The following is a 16,670-nucleotide window of genomic DNA, read 5'->3' as shown; positions in this document are numbered from 1 at the left end:
GTTCAACCCTACAATCTGCTATCCAGTTACTGCTCAGTAACAAAGTGCGACATCTCCTCCCTTAACAGAGTTGGGTGAGAAATGTGTTAGCAACAAAGCTCTCCAGTTATCCTCTCATGTTGATCTGTATACTCTTTCATCACTAGGGAAAGTATTCTGTTGTCCTACAGACAAAGAAGCTACCCATTAAGACAAGAGGAACATTGATCATCCGTTGCATCACACATGCTTGGAAAACTTTCTCTGCTATGTCCACAGAATGCAAACACGTGAGTGAACAGCAACGCAGGCCTGGCAACACCAGTAAGGTTAACAAAGGACACATCTCAGGAATTTTCTGAGCAACCCTCTCCTAGAGGAAAAAAAGGCTTCTAAAACCCACTTTATTCATTTTAGTCTGTTAGTCACATATGAACAGAGTAAGGCAGGGGCGGCCAACCTGTGGCTCCGGAGCCACATGTGGCTCTTCAGAAGTTAATATGCGGCTCCTTGTATAGGCATTGATTCCGGGGCTGGAGCTACAGGCACCAACTTTCCCATGTGCCAGAGGGTTCTCATTGCTCAACCCATGGCTCTGCCACAGGCCCATCCCCCACTCCACCCCTTCCCGCCCCCTACCCTGAGCCTGCAATGCCCTCGCTCCTCCCCACCACAGCCTCCTTAATAATACAAAACAGCTGATCAGGAGGTGTGGGGAGGGAGGGGGAGGGACTGATCGGTGGGTCTGCCAGTGGGTGGGAGGTGCTGGGAGCAGGGTGGGGGAGCTGATATGGAGCTGCTGACGTATTACTGTGGCTCTTTGGCAGTGTATACTGTTAAATTCTGGCTTCTTCTCAGGCTCAGGGTGGCCACCCCTAGAGTAAGGCATAAGGGCTGACCAGCAAAAACAAATGGAGGCAGACCTGACAGCTAGTAAACGTGATGAACTCTCACAAGAGGAATACTGCACAACACAGCCATAATCCCCTCTTTGGCTCAGAGCATCACGTAATAGGACACAGTTCTTTAGTCTCCTCCGTCTAGGGGGGCAGAAGAATCTATGCCTTAGATTATACAAAACCACCTCCCAGCAACACAGTGGTCAGAAAACGTAGCCTCCACCTCTGCAGCAACATAAAATAAATATTACCGCCATGACTGTGTAGTGCTTCAAATTAACCAGATATCCCAAACCTACCATACATGAATAATGCCAGGGTACTCTTTTCACAGCTTCCACAGCCTTCGCTGCACATTCCAAGGTCAAGGCCATGATTACACTACAAACTTTTGTCATCACAAGTTACACTGGCATAAAGCCACCGCACATAGTATATCGCTTGTGTGCATACGTACTTGTCTCCTTGCACTGGTGCTGTGTGTACTCACCAGGAGTGCTTGTGTCAATGCAGTGCGGTGCACCATGGGTAGATATCCCAGCGTGCAACCCACCACCATCCAGGAAAGTTTTGGCAATGCATTGTGGGCCCAAAATGAATTGCACGGGGTGACAGGGAGCAAAGGATCAAATTACCAGCATGCAACTGTCTCCATTCCATAGTCAGCTATACCCCATAATTTTCACACCAGTTTTCAAAATTCCATGAACTCATGCAGCCCCCCTTGCTACCCACCATCTCTGACAGAAGCCTGGGGCATGTACAGCTCTGCACTATTGTCATAAGCACTGCAAGCACAGGACGCACAATCCTCTGGAATTTGCAGAACCACAAGAATAACCAAATCAGCGGGGGAACAGGACGATTCCTTGGAGGACAGACTGCTATGTGACACAGCGAGACTCAATTAAAGGTTGATGGTGGCACGGAGCAGCTGCAGATGGTGGAGCGCTGCTTCTGGGCCCAAGAAATGAGCACAGACTGTTGAGGTTGCACTGTAACGCAGGCTTGGGATCATGAGCAGAACTTTTGGCTGTGCAAGGCCACATTCCTGGATCTGTGTGCCAAGCTCTCCTCAGCTCTCCAGCACAGAGACAGCAGAATTTCAGAGCTGCCCTGACAGTAAAGAAGCAAGTGGTGATTGAACTGTGGAAACTTGCAACGTCAGATTGCTACCAGTCAGTGGGAAATCATTTTGGAATTGGAAAATCCACTGCAGAGACCGGTATCATGCAAGTGTGCAGTGTCATTAATTGCCTCCTGCTATGCAGGACTGGGACTCTCAGTAACATGCAGGCCATAGTGGATGGTTTTGCAGCAATGGGGTCTTTGAGCTATGCTGGCGCAATAGATTGCACACATATCCCTATTCTGGCATCAGAACACCTTGCCACAGAGTACATCAACAGAAAGGGCTACTTTTTTATGGTTGTGCCACCACTGGTGGATCACCAGAGATGCTTCACCAATATCAGTGTGGGCTGGTCAGGGAAGATGCACGACGCTCACATCTTTAAAAACATAGGGCTGTTCATAAAGCCGCAAGCAGGGACTTTCTTTCCGAATGAGCAGATTGCCATTGGCAACGTTGAAATGCCAATAGTGATCCTTGCCAACCAAGTTTACCCCTTGCTCCCCCAGCTCACCACCCACCTTCACAGCATCAAGCAACGCTTTAACTACCACCTCACCAGATGTAGAATGACAGTTGAATGTGCTTTTGGTCGCTTGAAGGGACTCTTGCACTGTTAACTCACAAGATTTGACCTCAGTGACAAAAATATCCCAGTGGGTATAGATGCCTGCTGTGTCCTGCATAATATCTGTGAGGCAAAGTGAGAGAAGCTGCAACTGGGGTGGACGGTGGGCAGGCATATAGCAGCTGCCTGCTGAATTTGAACAGCCAGACACAAAGGCTATTAGAAGAGCTCAACAGAGCTATACGGTGCAGGAAGGCTTTGAATAAACACTTGAACAGTGAGCCGCAGTGGTGTATGGTTCTCTATCTAAGCCTGCTGTTTTGGGGCGTTAGGGATGGTGTGGTCCTTGGTGGACATGTATGAATATAACATCGTCCATGCGGCTATTAATTTGGCAGCACTTGCTGTATGTTTATGATTATTACACTGTGTTTGTCACTGATCCTATGAGTTGTGTCACACTGGACAGTAACCAGAAGGGAGGTGCTTTCAGAACTGCTCGGCATTCTGCAGCATATGTTGTGAACTAATAAAGATGAATTCTTTTCCAAATAATATAACTTTATTGAGTAACAAAATCAGTGCAAAGAAAAATCTGTGCAATTTAAAAGAAAATACATTAAAAACTTAATAAATTAATAGAACAGAAGTTAACAATGGGAAAGAACATTCATGTCCATTTTAGCTACACATAAAGCTACCATGTCTTTCACAGGTCAGCCTATGTGAAGCTGTGGTTGTCCTTAACGTCCTCCTGCACGGAGAGGCAGAGATAGGGCTGGGGCCCCTGATGCCATGTGGAAGTTGAGTGGTAGGGCAGAGAGGTGCAGCAGTGGAGTTCTCCATGGACTGCAAATGGAAGTGAGCTTGGGATTGTTGAACCTGTAGGCTCCACAAGAGTCTGCAGCAGCTGTGTTTCCTGGTGGAGAAGGCCCATTATGTCCTGGTGCATCTTCCTCTCCTTTTCCTGATGGGACACCTGGGCCTTTCTCTGCTCCACTCTTTCCTTCTCCAGGCTCTCTGCAATGTTCATCCTCCAGGCCCTGTGCTCATGGTCTGAAGCAGCACTGACTTGCAGGATCTCATTGAACATGTCATCCTGAGTCCCCATCTTTCTCCTCCTTATTTGGTTCATATATTCTATGGGTGTGGAGGGGAACCTCTCCAGGCCACAACAGCTGCAGATAAAACACAAAGCGGTACAACTGTCACTACAGTCAAAACAGAAAATGAAAGTTAATATTCAGAACTCCCTTCCCTGGCTCCCCTAAAGTTTTAAGCAAGACATGCTTATTGACACTTCTGCTTCAGAGCACTTGTCTGCAGTGCCACTCACAGCACCAGCCATGGTGACTAGGGCCTTCCAAGCATGAGGGAAATGAGAAGGGAATTGCTAGGTTGCATGAAACTATGAGTATAGGGCAATGATACTGAATACTGGCACCATTTTCCACAGGTGGTGGTGATTTTAGCTGATACCTCACGCCTGAGGGTAACAAACACAGAGAGCACACCTGCTACTGGCGTCCCAAAGCCACCCGGGCCCTTATGCTGCTAGTCTCTGTGCTGCAATTGTGCCTGCTGAAGTTATCACTGACTGGCCTGGGAAAGTGTCCTATCGTGAGGAAAGATGTAAGGCTGCCATCCCTAGAAATCTTCGGGAGAGGATTGCAGAGTACATCCATGGAAGTTTCATCGAGACATCCTTGGGAAGGGATATTCTTACATATCCAAACAAACTGTTCCATAAGGCTCTCCTTACCTAGGGGAATGAAAAGCAGAGAATGCTACCTCTCTTTGTTGTACCACTACTTCTTTTGGTATGAGTACATTAATGCAAAGTCAATAGATGTGTCCTGTTAAGTTGGGGACCCCCATCACTGCAATGGGAAATAAATGTACACACTTACCAGAAGGTCATTCTCCTGCATTGGGCTGGCCTGTGCTCGTCTGCTGGGACTGACTAGACTGCAGTGGAGTCTCAAACAGGTCCTGGCTCATGGCACAGCTGGACTCCCAGGTCACAACTCCCATCCTCCTCTTCCTCCTCCTCATCCTCAGGGGCCTGTGGCATAGACTCCTTGGAAGTATTGATGGTGGTGTGCAGGGTGGCAGTGGTGTCTCTGCCAGGTATGGCATGCAGCTCCTTGTAAAAGCATCAGGTCTGCGGCTTGGCATTGGATCAACTCTCAGTCTCCCTGGCCTTGTGATATGCCTGCCACAATTCCTTTGCTTTCACACTGTACTGCTGCTGATCCCTGTCATACCCCTTGCAATCTGCTCCTAGATGTTGATGTTTCTATGGCTGGTCTGTAGCTGTGTCTGCACAGCCTCTTCTCCCCACAGACCCCAGTGATCCAATATCTCCTATCTACTCCAAGTCAGAGCCTGAATGGAGTGTGTAGCCATCACGGTCAGCTGCACACAAGAAAGTTGAGCTGTTAGGCGTGTTTGCCAAGCTGAGCAATCAGGATAAGGTGTTTCAAAAATCTGCAGGGCTTGAAAGGGGCAAGGGGCCTTCTGGTCTCTGTGACCTCTGGACAGGGGAGCTCATAATTATGCCTAAAGCAGTCAGTGTCTGGCATTGTGGGAAAGCTGCTGGAAAACGTTAGGGTTGACACAGGTAACAGTGTTTACATTCGTGCTGCACCAATGTCAATATGTCAGCCATGGTTCAGTGCTGCTTGGGGAGGTGGTGTTGCTTTGGCAGGTCACACTTAAAAAGCTGCAACAGCACAGCTGCACTGCTGTAGCGCATCAGAGAAGACGCCACCTACGCCAAGAGGAGGGCTTCGTGAGGCGGTAGCTATGTTGACGAGAGAAGCCCTCCTGTTGGCATAGCGCTGTCTGCAACCAGCGGTTAGCTCAGCATAGCTGTATGCTCAGCATGTGGTGTTTTTCATTTCCTAGTGTCTCCTCCCTCTTCCTTTCAGTTTAGCTGATCTCCTCACAAAGCTACCCTCTTCCCCACAGATATCATGGCACTAACCTGATATTTGCCATGCTTCACACTGTGTGCACTGCTTGTATCTAATATCCCTTTCCACTCATCCCTTGTCTCGTCTATTTAGATTGGAAGCTCTTTGAGGCAGAATCTGTCTCTTCTTACACTGTTTATACAGCATGTAGCACAAATGGGGCTCAGATTTCAGTTATGGCCTCGAGACACAACCAAATAATAAATAACAACATATGCAATGTGAAGTTAAATGTTCAAACGTCTGGAAGTGTGCGCCGGAAGCGACAACTGTAGCTTTACCTTGTGTTCAAATGCATTAAAATGCCATCTTTATTTACATTACCGTGTACTATTTGTCATGTCTCCAGATGAATTAAGGATGGAGAGAAATCAAATAATTCTTTTCTTACAGAACATCAAAGCAGTTCTAGTAACAGGTAATTTAGCTGTAAGGGACTAGGTAAGAGACATGAGGATTTGCCTTCCTGCAGAAGAAAAGACGAGAAATCTCCCAATTTATAACATAATCCAAGAGGATTTGTAAAATATGAAGACATGTTTTAGTAATAGAGTATAACACACCAGTGCATAGGTTTTGATAAGATCCCTGAAACTCACCTTTGACTCTGGGGTTAAATTTAAGACTATGGGGAATGGCTGGCTACTCTCCAAACATGATTTACACTCCCTTTCTTTCCTAGATGGTACAACTTGCTACTTGGTATTCCCAAAACGACGCTTTCTCTGTGCTAGTCCAGTCCTGGAGCCTTGTATACCTCTGTTGATGCACCTCAATTATAAACTGCTACTCCTGTTTGGAGCCCCACACAACTCCACCAAAGTACCTCAAAAATCCTGCCTTCAGCACCTGCCTAACATCCTGAGCAGAGATTCTGGATGAATCTGGATTTCCCACTGAAACCACCAAAACATTCCGCAGCAAACAAAAGTTTTTTTTGAAAGAAAGGCTGAAAGCACAATCAGTACCTGAGTGGGCCTCACCGGGGGAGGACAAGACTCCAGCTGTTTGTTGACCTCTTTCATCTCTTGTCTGGGACGCTGCTGCACAATGTACTCATAGGTGGTCAATTTGTTCCACACTGGGATGAAACAAATAGACATTTCAGCATGTGGAACTCTGTCTGCTTTCTCATTAGGAGCATTAGAATTACTAGGCTGCTTAGTTAAGTGTGGATGCACACACAGCAAAGTCTACTTTCCCTTTGAATGGCAGCAGGAGCCGGTAAAAATACTACAATCATTCTGAAAACTGTACTTCATTTGCACAAAGACTTTTAAAATCCTCCTGACCTAGTCAAATCTAAACCAACTTCACTGTGACACTGAAAGGCAGCAACTTTCAGATAGGGAATATTCCTTGCTATACTTCAGCTGTTGCTAGAGCTTGCCATAAATAGGTCACAAGAATAATTTTTTAATATTTGGGAAATTGTATTTCCCCTGACCCTTAACATCATGTCCCAAAATGCTCCACAGTTTTCTGAAGTCTCTCTAGGTATTAATGTAAAATAATAAGGATAATAAATAAAAATCTCTTTCAAACTTATGGATCACAAATGTTTTCAAAACAAAACTGAACTTGGCTCAAAATTCCTCTAAAAAAGGCAGAGTAAAATTGATTCAGCAGGTGAAAATCCTCCTTCATACAAAGGAAAGCCCATCTTTTGTACCAACAATCTGCCAAGAATGACCTTGAGCAGATCACTGCAGACTATGTGACTCTGGGAAGAAGGATAAAAGAGTCTGGGGGGCAAGTGGTTGTCTTGTCCATCCTCCCTGTTGAAGGAAAAAGGCCCAGGCAGGGACCGTTGAATCGTGGAAGTAAATGCATGGCTACACAGGTGGTGTTGGTGAGAGGGCTTTGGCTTCTTTGACAATGACCTGATGTCCAGGAAAGAGGATTGCTATGCTGGAATGGGCTCCATCTATCAAATACTGGGAAAAGCATCTTTGGAAATCATCTGGCTAACCTAATAAGGAGAGCTTTAAACTAGGTCCTATGGGGGTTGTGACAAAAATCCGGGCAACAGTAATGAGGGGAAGGGGCTAATTTCTAGAGAAGAGACTTGAAATCACAATTGCATTAAAAAGGCAAGAAGAAACACAACACGACAGTCTTCAAAATATCTTCGATGTCTGTATACAAATGCAAGGAGTATGGGGAACAAGCAGGAGGAACTGGAAATCATGGTATATGAAGAAAATTATGACTTAATTGGCATTACAGAAACTTGGTGGGACAACTCCCATGATTGGAATACCAGCATTGAGGGATACAGCTTGTTCTGAAAAGACAGATACGGGGGTAAAGGGAGGAGGTGTTGCATTGTATGTCAAGAATGTATACACTTCCAAGAGGAAGTGAGCAACAGACCTGCTGGAAGTCTCTGGGTGAGGATAAAAAGGGAAAAGAATAGTAGTAAAGTTATGGTGGGGGTCTAGTATAGACCACCAAATCAGAAGGAGGAAGTGGATGAGTCATTCTACAGCAGGTAACAATATTTTAGCTAACATACTTTAGCTAGTTTTAATGGGGGATTTTAACATCCCTGATCTCTGCTGGAAGACTGTTACAGCAAAACATGATATGTCCGGCAAATTCTTAGCATGTGTAGGGGACAACGTCCTGATTCAGCAAACTGAGGAAACAACTACTGGGGGTCATCCATTTTGAATCTGGTTTTGACCAAAAAGGAGGAATTAGTTGCAAATGTGAAGGTGGTCGGGAACTTGGGAGGAAGTGACCATGATCTGATAGAATTCAAGATCCTATGGAAAGCAGGACATGAGAACAGCAAAACAAGGACACTGGACTTCAGAAAGGCAGATTTCAACCAACTTAGAGAAATAGCAGGCAAGGTTCCATGGAATAACCAGTTAGGAAGAAAAGGAGTCAAAGGATGCTGGCAGTTCCGAAAAGATGTAATACAAGAGGCTCAACATCAAGCTATTCTGATGCAGAGGAAAGATAAGATGAGCCACAAGAGGCCAATGCTACCTAAAAACCAAAAAGGATACATACAGGGAATAGAAGGAGGGGCACGTCACCAAGGAAGTATACATGGGAATAGTGAGTGTGCGGGGACAAAACCAGGAAAGCCAAGGCAAAGAATGAGTTACAGCTGGCAAGGAATGTTAGCGACAACAAGAAGTTCTTCAAATATGTTAGACAAAAAAGAAAGATTAAGGACAGTGTGAATCTGCTGCTCACTGGAGAAGATGAGGTGGTAATGGAAAATGCTAGGAAAGCAGAGCTGCTCAGTGCCTACTTCGCTTCAGTCTTCTCACAAAAAACAACATGTGATTGGATGACTAGCAAAGTCACCACAGACAATACAGGGAAAGAGATGCCAAATGGGATACGTGAAGACTATATCAGAGATCTTCTGACCAATTTGAACGAATTCAAGTCAGCGGGGTCTGATGCTATTCACCTACAGAGGGCAGGACAAGAGGCAATGGGTTCAAACTATAGCACAGGAAATTTAGATTAAATCTCAGGAAAAAAATCCTAACTGGAAGAACAGTAGGACAATGGCACAGACTACCTAGGGAGGTTGTGGAAGCTCCTTCACTGGAGATTTTCAAAAGGCAGCTGGAGCCATCTGTCTTGGATGGTTTCGAGACAACAAATCCTGCATCTTGGCAGGGGATTAGACTAGATGACGTGGTCCCTTCTAACCCCATGAATCTATGATTCCATGAGCCTAATCCCAATAAATCAGCACCACCTTGTGGAAACTGTGCATCAATACAGTAACCACATAGCTTGCATTAGATCTGCACTTGACTAAATAGATTCTAGCCATAGGGAACTTTTTCTGATACAGCCACATCATTTATTTCGTTTTTAGTCTTTTCTATTTTACTAAAATGGCCCTTTCATTTTCCAGCTGTTATCGTTATTCCAGTACTGGTACACTCAACTTCCCTTCCACTCTGCTACCACTGACAACTGTAGCTTGCAAGATAGATCTTTCTGCTTATGACTGGTGAAAACCAGCTGGGAGTTGTCAGCTTCATTGTTGCTGGAGACTGACTAAAGGGTACTTGGAGAGGTTCTCAGTGCCACCTATATTTGTAAATGGGAATGCGCCTCCTGGATGAGGCAGAAGATGGGAGAGACTGTAAGTAGCCCCTCCACTGTGCGTCCATCTACATCCTCCTCCAAATCTCACTTTGGGCAAATGCAGTGCAATTTTCACAATGTTTATCAGGGGAACACAATTAAGAAGTTGATATTCCTAATGGAAAAGGAGTTATGCAGTTCTTTTTATTTAAATAAAAGGCCTGTGTTATTATAGTAACCAAGAGACTCCAATATGTTAACAGTTTAGTTAGACAGTTTATTGTCTCCTTTTGGCCTTAAATTCAAGAAGCCATCACTTGAATTAAGGACTTAGCGGTTACTGCCCACTCTTAAACCTTTTTCACAGGGTGGTTCTGGAGGTTACTGAAATGGTTACAGAAGGGTAACTCTGAATTTAAACCTAGGTAGAGCAATGAGAGAGTATCAGTATCCTTGGTCAGTGATCTCCTTCTGATAGACAAGTCAAGTGTCCATGCTCATTTTATTAGATCTATCAGCAGCCTCTAATACCATTAACTGCAAGTGCTGCTCACCCACCTGGGGGGACCTGGCAGAGGTGGCACTTTATTCATTAGTGGCTTCATTCCCTCCTTTTGGAGAGATACAGTGGACAGCTACCCATCCACCCCAAGAAAGATGGACCAGTGATGATTCCTAGAGACAATTTAGGCAAAGCTGAGGCTTAGCATACCTCAGCCAAAGGCGCTGAGGTGTAAAGAGTTGTTCTACAACTGAAGAACTCCAAAACTAATTTGAGTCTTAGAAATGAAATATTAGTTTACAGACCAGCAAGCCGGAGGGACCAATAGGTACTGTGTTGTACTGTCTCATCACAAACCAAGCATTTGCAGGGCCTTTTCTCTCTGCTAGATTCTGAACTGTACCAAAAGAATCTTACTTAAGTTACAGAACATTTCAGGAAAAATGAGCAAGGGACAAGGATTTCTTCTATTCATCCTCCAGAAGGCAGAGCACAACAACAAGCTCAGGAGAGAGGCAGGAATGCCAACGTGTGGACCAAAACCTCTGTGCTTTCATTGGTGCTTTTGGACAATTTGTGTGTGTGATACAGGTGAAAGCCCAATGAGTGTATGGCATAAAGTGAAGAGAGAATCAAGTGGACAGTGCAGTGCAACCGGACTTCGATACCTACTAAGATAGATGTGAAAGATCAGCAGGTGGCCTAACAGGATCACAGTCAACAGGCCCAGAAGAATGAGAATCCCAGCTAAGACCAAAATGGCAGGAGCTTGGGTCTCGATGGGAGCTGCAGGTAGAAACACAAACCAGATGTCCGTGTCGTTCTTTAATACTGAAAAAGAGAAACACAACAATGGAATGAAAGCACAGCAATAGCACACATCAGGAAGGGAGAGTGAGCAAGTTACAGTGGTGGGGACAGATGTGGGGCAAAGAAGTGGTGAGGCCAGAAAGTAAGGAGCTAAGAGGTGGAGGGAGAAGGTGACTGGGCCAGAGAACTAAGAGGGGGAGTAGAAGGTAAAGGAATGAAAACACAGGAACTGGGGGAAAACAGATTGTCCAGACATTAAGCACCCCTCACTAATAAAAGCTCATAGCTGGAAATATTGTAATTTCGATAAAAAGCTAGCTATAGGCCTGATCTGCTGTCCTGAAGCCCCAGAGTGCCTCTGGATCTTGCAGGCTGTCTAAAAACCCCCTTGGAGAGCAAAGTCATTGGGCTCAGGAGGGAATCATTGGGGTCACAGAGATGGTTGCAGTCACATAATAGTTTGAGGCAGGGTAGAGAGCTGGAGGCTACTCTTGCACGTAAGGGCCCAGAGGAGTCCAGGCCCAGTGAACAGCTGAAGCCCAGGCATTTCAGCTGATGCGTGGATCAGAAGCAGCTCTCATCCAGAGAGTGGCCAGATACCTTCAAAGTGCTGGTTGGTGCGCAGCATCATGGGGTTAACGAAGAACTCCACAAGGACATAGAATGCAATGAGCAATAGGAGGACGAGGCCCAGGATGGCAGATACCACGCTGTTCAAAAAGAGCCTGCCAAGGAAGCACAACAGACCTCAGCATCTTCAGAGCAAAATGCAAAACCTACTCCTTCAATAATACCACATACGTACAAATAAACAACCCAGCCTCTACTGACTGGAAGAAAAAGACAAAGGCAGTAAAACTGCTTTGTATACATGCCATCATTTTAGTTTCAGAGTGGTAGCCGTGTTCATCTGTATCAGCAAAAACAACAAGGACTCCTTGTGGCATCTTAGAGACTAACCAATTTATTTGAGCATAAGCTTTCGTGGGCTAGAACCCACTTCATTAGCCCACAAAAGCTTATGCCCAAATACATTTGTTAGTCTCTAAGGTGACACAAGGACTCCTCATTGTTTTTGTATAATTTTAGTGGTGCTCAGATACCTCAGTTATGGCTACTAGATCAGACCCTACCAATTTCACGTCAATGAAAAATGTGTCATGGGCTGTGAAATTAGCCCTTCCACGTGAAATCTGATCTCCCCCTTGCTGCTGGGAGTGCCCCAGCCAGGGGGCTCCTAGCTGCATGGTAGCTCTTGGGGGAGGTCAGATCCACCTCCGAGTGCCTTCTCCTGCTGCAAGAAGCTCCAGTGCTGGGCAGCAGCCCCAGGGGTTCCTGCAGCTGGAGGAGGCTTGTGAAGATGGGTCCGATCGCCCCCTGCTGCTGGGAGTGCCCCAGCAGGGGGGCTCCTAGCTGCAAGTCCCCACCAGGCTGGAGAGGGACAGGATTTGTCTTTCCCTTGCAGGGCTGTTAGGGGATTGGAGCAGGGAGAGATCAGACCTACCTCCAGGTACCTTTTGGGTTGGGATCCCCATGGTTACAACACCCTGAAATTTCAGATGAAAACATCTGAAAACATGAAACTGACCAATTTTAAAACCCTCTCACCATGAAATTGATCAAAATGGACCGTGAATTTGGCAGGGCCCTATAGATAACCATCTAGACCAGTGTCCAATATGTTGTACTGGAGTCTCAAAACTGTGGCCCTTTAGAGCACGTGTGGTAAGAAAAACAGTGTGTATTTGATTATGAGTGGAAAATTAATTCTCTGCACAAGAACTTGTGTGACTGAAAGAAGACAGTAGGGGACAACACTTGCCCTTACCCTCCTTGTGGTCCCAGGAGCAGCTCTGAGCATCTGCTCTCCTTTCCCTGGGCACCTACTACTCCCTATCTACTGCTTCACAAGCGAGGAAGGAGAATAGCTCTGGCTGTTCCATTTCCTGCACGTAGCACAGGATGGCCATCCTCGTCCACACAACCACCCAGTGCAACCCAGGAATGAAGGAAAGAAGCCAAGAAACAATCACCAGTTACGGCTCCCTGATTCTATGCCTCGACCCCAGCACAGGCTAGAGCAGACTCTGCACTGGCCTAATTCATGCCAGCTCCCAACAGTCCCATAAAGGAAGTATACAAGCTGAGGATAACCAGAGCAGAATGTGGATCAGTTACTGCCCATCCCACCATCTGCACCCCGTGGGATCTGTGGGGAGGGAGGCACAGGAGACAGCTTGGCCAGCTGTATGCCCATTGGAGACACTCCACAGAGAAGGAGATCTGGAGATCTGTGGGTAGTTTGCATTCTCTTTGTTTTGAAGCACAAAGGGAGCAGAATGGGATAGAGAATCTGCCCCAAAACACTGATTGTGGCACCTTACCTTAGCCTTTTTCAAATAACATATTCAGTGCTCTGGCTGAAAAATGTGGATACCACTTCCCTTGACAGACAGATTGCTGGAAGGAGTAACACTCCTTTTCCTTTCCCCTCCCCAGCACATACATACACCGGCTGCCCCTCTAGTCCCTGGCCTTCAGTGACCTCACAGTCGACAAACAACACGTTTTTTCTGCTTTCCCTGCTGCTGCCCCTTCCAGAGCATCACACATTGAAACCAGTGCCTGGAGACAAGAGTGAGAAGGCAGAATGCTTTAAACACCTGATCAAGCTAGGTGTATCTGCCCAAGCTGACTGTGATTGTCTAACCACTCTACGCCTCAGAACTTTTAGGGATGCCTGTACAACTTCCAATAAGTATTTCTTAACGTTGCTTCAGAAGCAATTATGAAAATATTTATTATTTCGCTTTTGGTCTGAAAGATCCGTCACATGAAACACCCCCAGGGTAAAGCACTCTAGACATACATTTAAAATTACAAGAGGGCAAAAGATACAAACCACAAATCATTCAAAACAGCAGTTCTTTTCCCCCCTTCCCTATTACACATCGTCTGATCACCACCCTTGTGACCCTACCACTTGAGAAGGAGATTTTTAAAGACACAAAGAGCAGAGAGGTACCCACCTCCTATTGAAAGTTGATTAGAGTTGGGCGCTTAACGCCCCCTCTGTGCTTTGGAAAAATCTCCCACTAATTCTCCACTGCACTTTCCCACCAGACACGTGCCAACTACCTCAGTCCTGGAACAATGTTCACTCAATCAGATGGGCTTTGCAGCACACCTGGCTATTTTGGACCTTGGGGAAAGGGTAAGACCATGCCAGCAGCTCCTTCCCTCTAATAAAGAGGTGATCACACTCAAGGACCTCTGCTGATCCCAACTGTGGCACTATTGCATCAGGATCAGTTACTTACAAGAGGTTTAAGCATGGAGCAGAGGTCTTGGCAGATGTACTAATGAAGCCCTTTTACAACCGTCTAGCCCAAGTCTAGAGCAGCAGCAGCAATTCTCAGCCTGAACATCACAACCCACTCCAGTTGCCTGGGTGTCACAAGCCTGATCCCATTTTCAATTTCTCTGATTTCTGCATGAATCGAATTTATTTGGCTCCTTGCCAGCAGTAATCTATAAACTGCTGCACCAATTCTTGCGGTCCTCCAATATGCAATGAGAATCATAGATTCATAGATTGTAGGGCTGGAAGGGACTTCGAGAGGTCATCGAGTCCAGTCCCCTACCCTCATGGCAGAACCAAACACTGTCTAGACCATCCCGAATAGACATTTATCTAACCTACTCTTAAATATCTCCAGAGATGGAGATTCCACAACCTCCCTAGGCAATTTATTCCAGTGTTTAAGCACCCTGACAGTTAGGAACTTTTTCCTAATGTCCAACCTATATCTCCCTTGCTGCAGTTTAAGCCCATTGCATCTTGTTCTATCCTTAGAGGCTAAGATGAACAAGTTTTCTCCCTCCTCATGAAACCCTTTTAGATACCTGAAAACTGCTATCATGTCCCCTCTCAGTCTTCTCTTTTCCAAACTAAACAAACCCAATTCTTTCAGTCTTCCTTCATAGGTCATGTTCTCTAGACCTTTAATCATTCTTGTTGCTCTTCTCTGGACCCTCTCCAATTTCTCCACATCATTCTTGAAATGCGGTGCCCAGAACTGGACACAATATTCCAGCTGAGGCCTAACCAGCACAGAGTAGAGCGGAAGAATGACTTCTCATGTCTTGCTCACAACACATCTGTTAATGCATCCCAGAATCATGTTTGCTTTTTTTGCAACAGCATCACACTGCTGATTCATATTTATAACCTCTAGATCCCTTTCTGCCGTACTCCTTCCTAGACAGTCTCTTCCCATTCTGTATGTGTGACACTGACTGTTCCTTCCTCATTGGTGCACTTTGCATTTGTCTTTATTAAACTTCATCCTGTTTACCTCAGACCATTTCTCCAATTTGTCCAGATCATTTTGAATTATGACCCTATCCTCCAAAGCAGTTGCAATCCCTCCCACTTTGGTATCATCTGCAAACTTAATAAGCGTACTTTCTATGCCAATATCTAAGTCGTTGATGAAGATATTGATATCAGTTCAAAGGAACCTGCAATCGCAGTATAGGGTGGTTTTGAGGAGCTGAATATAAATTGGGCCAAGACATGAGAAAGGCTGAGAAGTCCTGTACTAGCATTTCCTGGATGACTTTGCCCTGGTGTCATAGGGCCAGACCCTTACCAGTAGTTCCTCTCCCCCACGCAGTTATTAAGCCATTTGCAATGATGATCAAAGCCACATACACACTTGTTGCAGGTTCCACAGTGTTTCGACTTGGAGCTTCTGCCAAAGAAAGGATCATGTTAATGAAGATAAAACCAGAATAACAGTAACTCATCTTCATCTAGGTAGAGACCTTTCTTGTGAAACAAATGTTCAGAGAAGGGCTGGGCCTCAATGACAAAACTAACTAGAATCAGAAACACTTAAACACTCTTTATTCACTTTTCTCTCACTGAATAAATGAGCTTTTTAAACAATGCACCTGTTAGAGCCTCTTAGAGTCCACTGGACATGCCCTACTCCCCTTCGCAATTCCTATTACTTGCAGTCTGCTCTGCCTGCTGGCCCTTCAGCTCTTTCACTTACTTTGCCCTACGCTGCACCTTGGGGCTCACTGCAGCTCCATCTTTGAGTTGGACCATTCAGGCCTCTATCCTTTGTCACCAACCAACACATACGGCACGGAATTAGTATTGCTCTTGGCGTGAGCAAATACAATAAAGCACAGCAAACACCCCTCTTTGATTCACTCTTCATCCTGATATGCCAATCTTTTCCTTCACCATCTGCCATCACCCAAAGTTCATCGCACAAACATAGCAACAGATACAATGAAATAATCAAGCAAAAACTTCTGGAGCCTTGATAAACTATGCCCACTGGTCATTGTATTTTCAAAAGAAAAGCCTATCATATTTTTCTCCTTCAAATCCCTCCATAAAATTCAGTTTTACCACAATTCCTACCTAGTGTTGCCAGCAGATAGCACATATGCAAGAAACAAGCTACACTGTGCACACTGCTAATCTACATGAAAACGTGCTCCTACTGTTGCTACCACATGCTTCCTCTCCCCCATCCCTACCTGCTTGTTTGTTTTCTCCATCTCTTGCATCATCATTAATCAAGACCGCAAGCTGTGTAAGGCAGGGAACTCTTTATTGTGTGTTGGTAAGGTATCTAGCACAATGGGGCCCTGAACCCCGGGGGACCTCTAGGCACACTATAGTAACGACAAGAATCATAACCTCCAA

At 45.5% G+C, this 16,670-nt stretch overlaps 1 protein-coding gene across 6 annotated transcripts in view; it reads right to left on the bottom strand.

The window, feature by feature from the left end:
• ZDHHC1 (zinc finger DHHC-type containing 1) overlaps positions 1-16,670 on the bottom strand; it is a 65,733-nt gene that overhangs the window by 15,226 nt on the left and 33,837 nt on the right. For 4 of the 6 annotated variants that reach the window (XM_050922968.1, XM_050922969.1, XM_050922971.1 and 1 more), the window contains 4 exons: positions 15,595-15,696; positions 11,540-11,664; positions 10,802-10,960; positions 6,525-6,637 (listed from right to left, as the gene is read on the bottom strand). In XM_050922968.1, the coding sequence (XP_050778925.1) occupies positions 6,525-6,637; positions 10,802-10,960; positions 11,540-11,664; positions 15,595-15,696 (499 nt within the window). The remainder of the gene's footprint in view (positions 1-6,524; positions 6,638-10,801; positions 10,961-11,539; positions 11,665-15,594; positions 15,697-16,670) is intronic. The other 2 variants (XM_050922970.1, XM_050922972.1) reach the window with 2 other exon arrangements.

The sequence above is a fragment of the Gopherus flavomarginatus genome, chromosome 14 (assembly GCF_025201925.1).
Source record: "Gopherus flavomarginatus isolate rGopFla2 chromosome 14, rGopFla2.mat.asm, whole genome shotgun sequence".
In the NCBI taxonomy this organism is placed as follows: domain Eukaryota; kingdom Metazoa; phylum Chordata; order Testudines; family Testudinidae; genus Gopherus; species Gopherus flavomarginatus.
The sequence above is the reverse complement of the archived record's forward strand: the minus strand, read 5'-3'. Positions and strand labels throughout refer to the sequence as shown.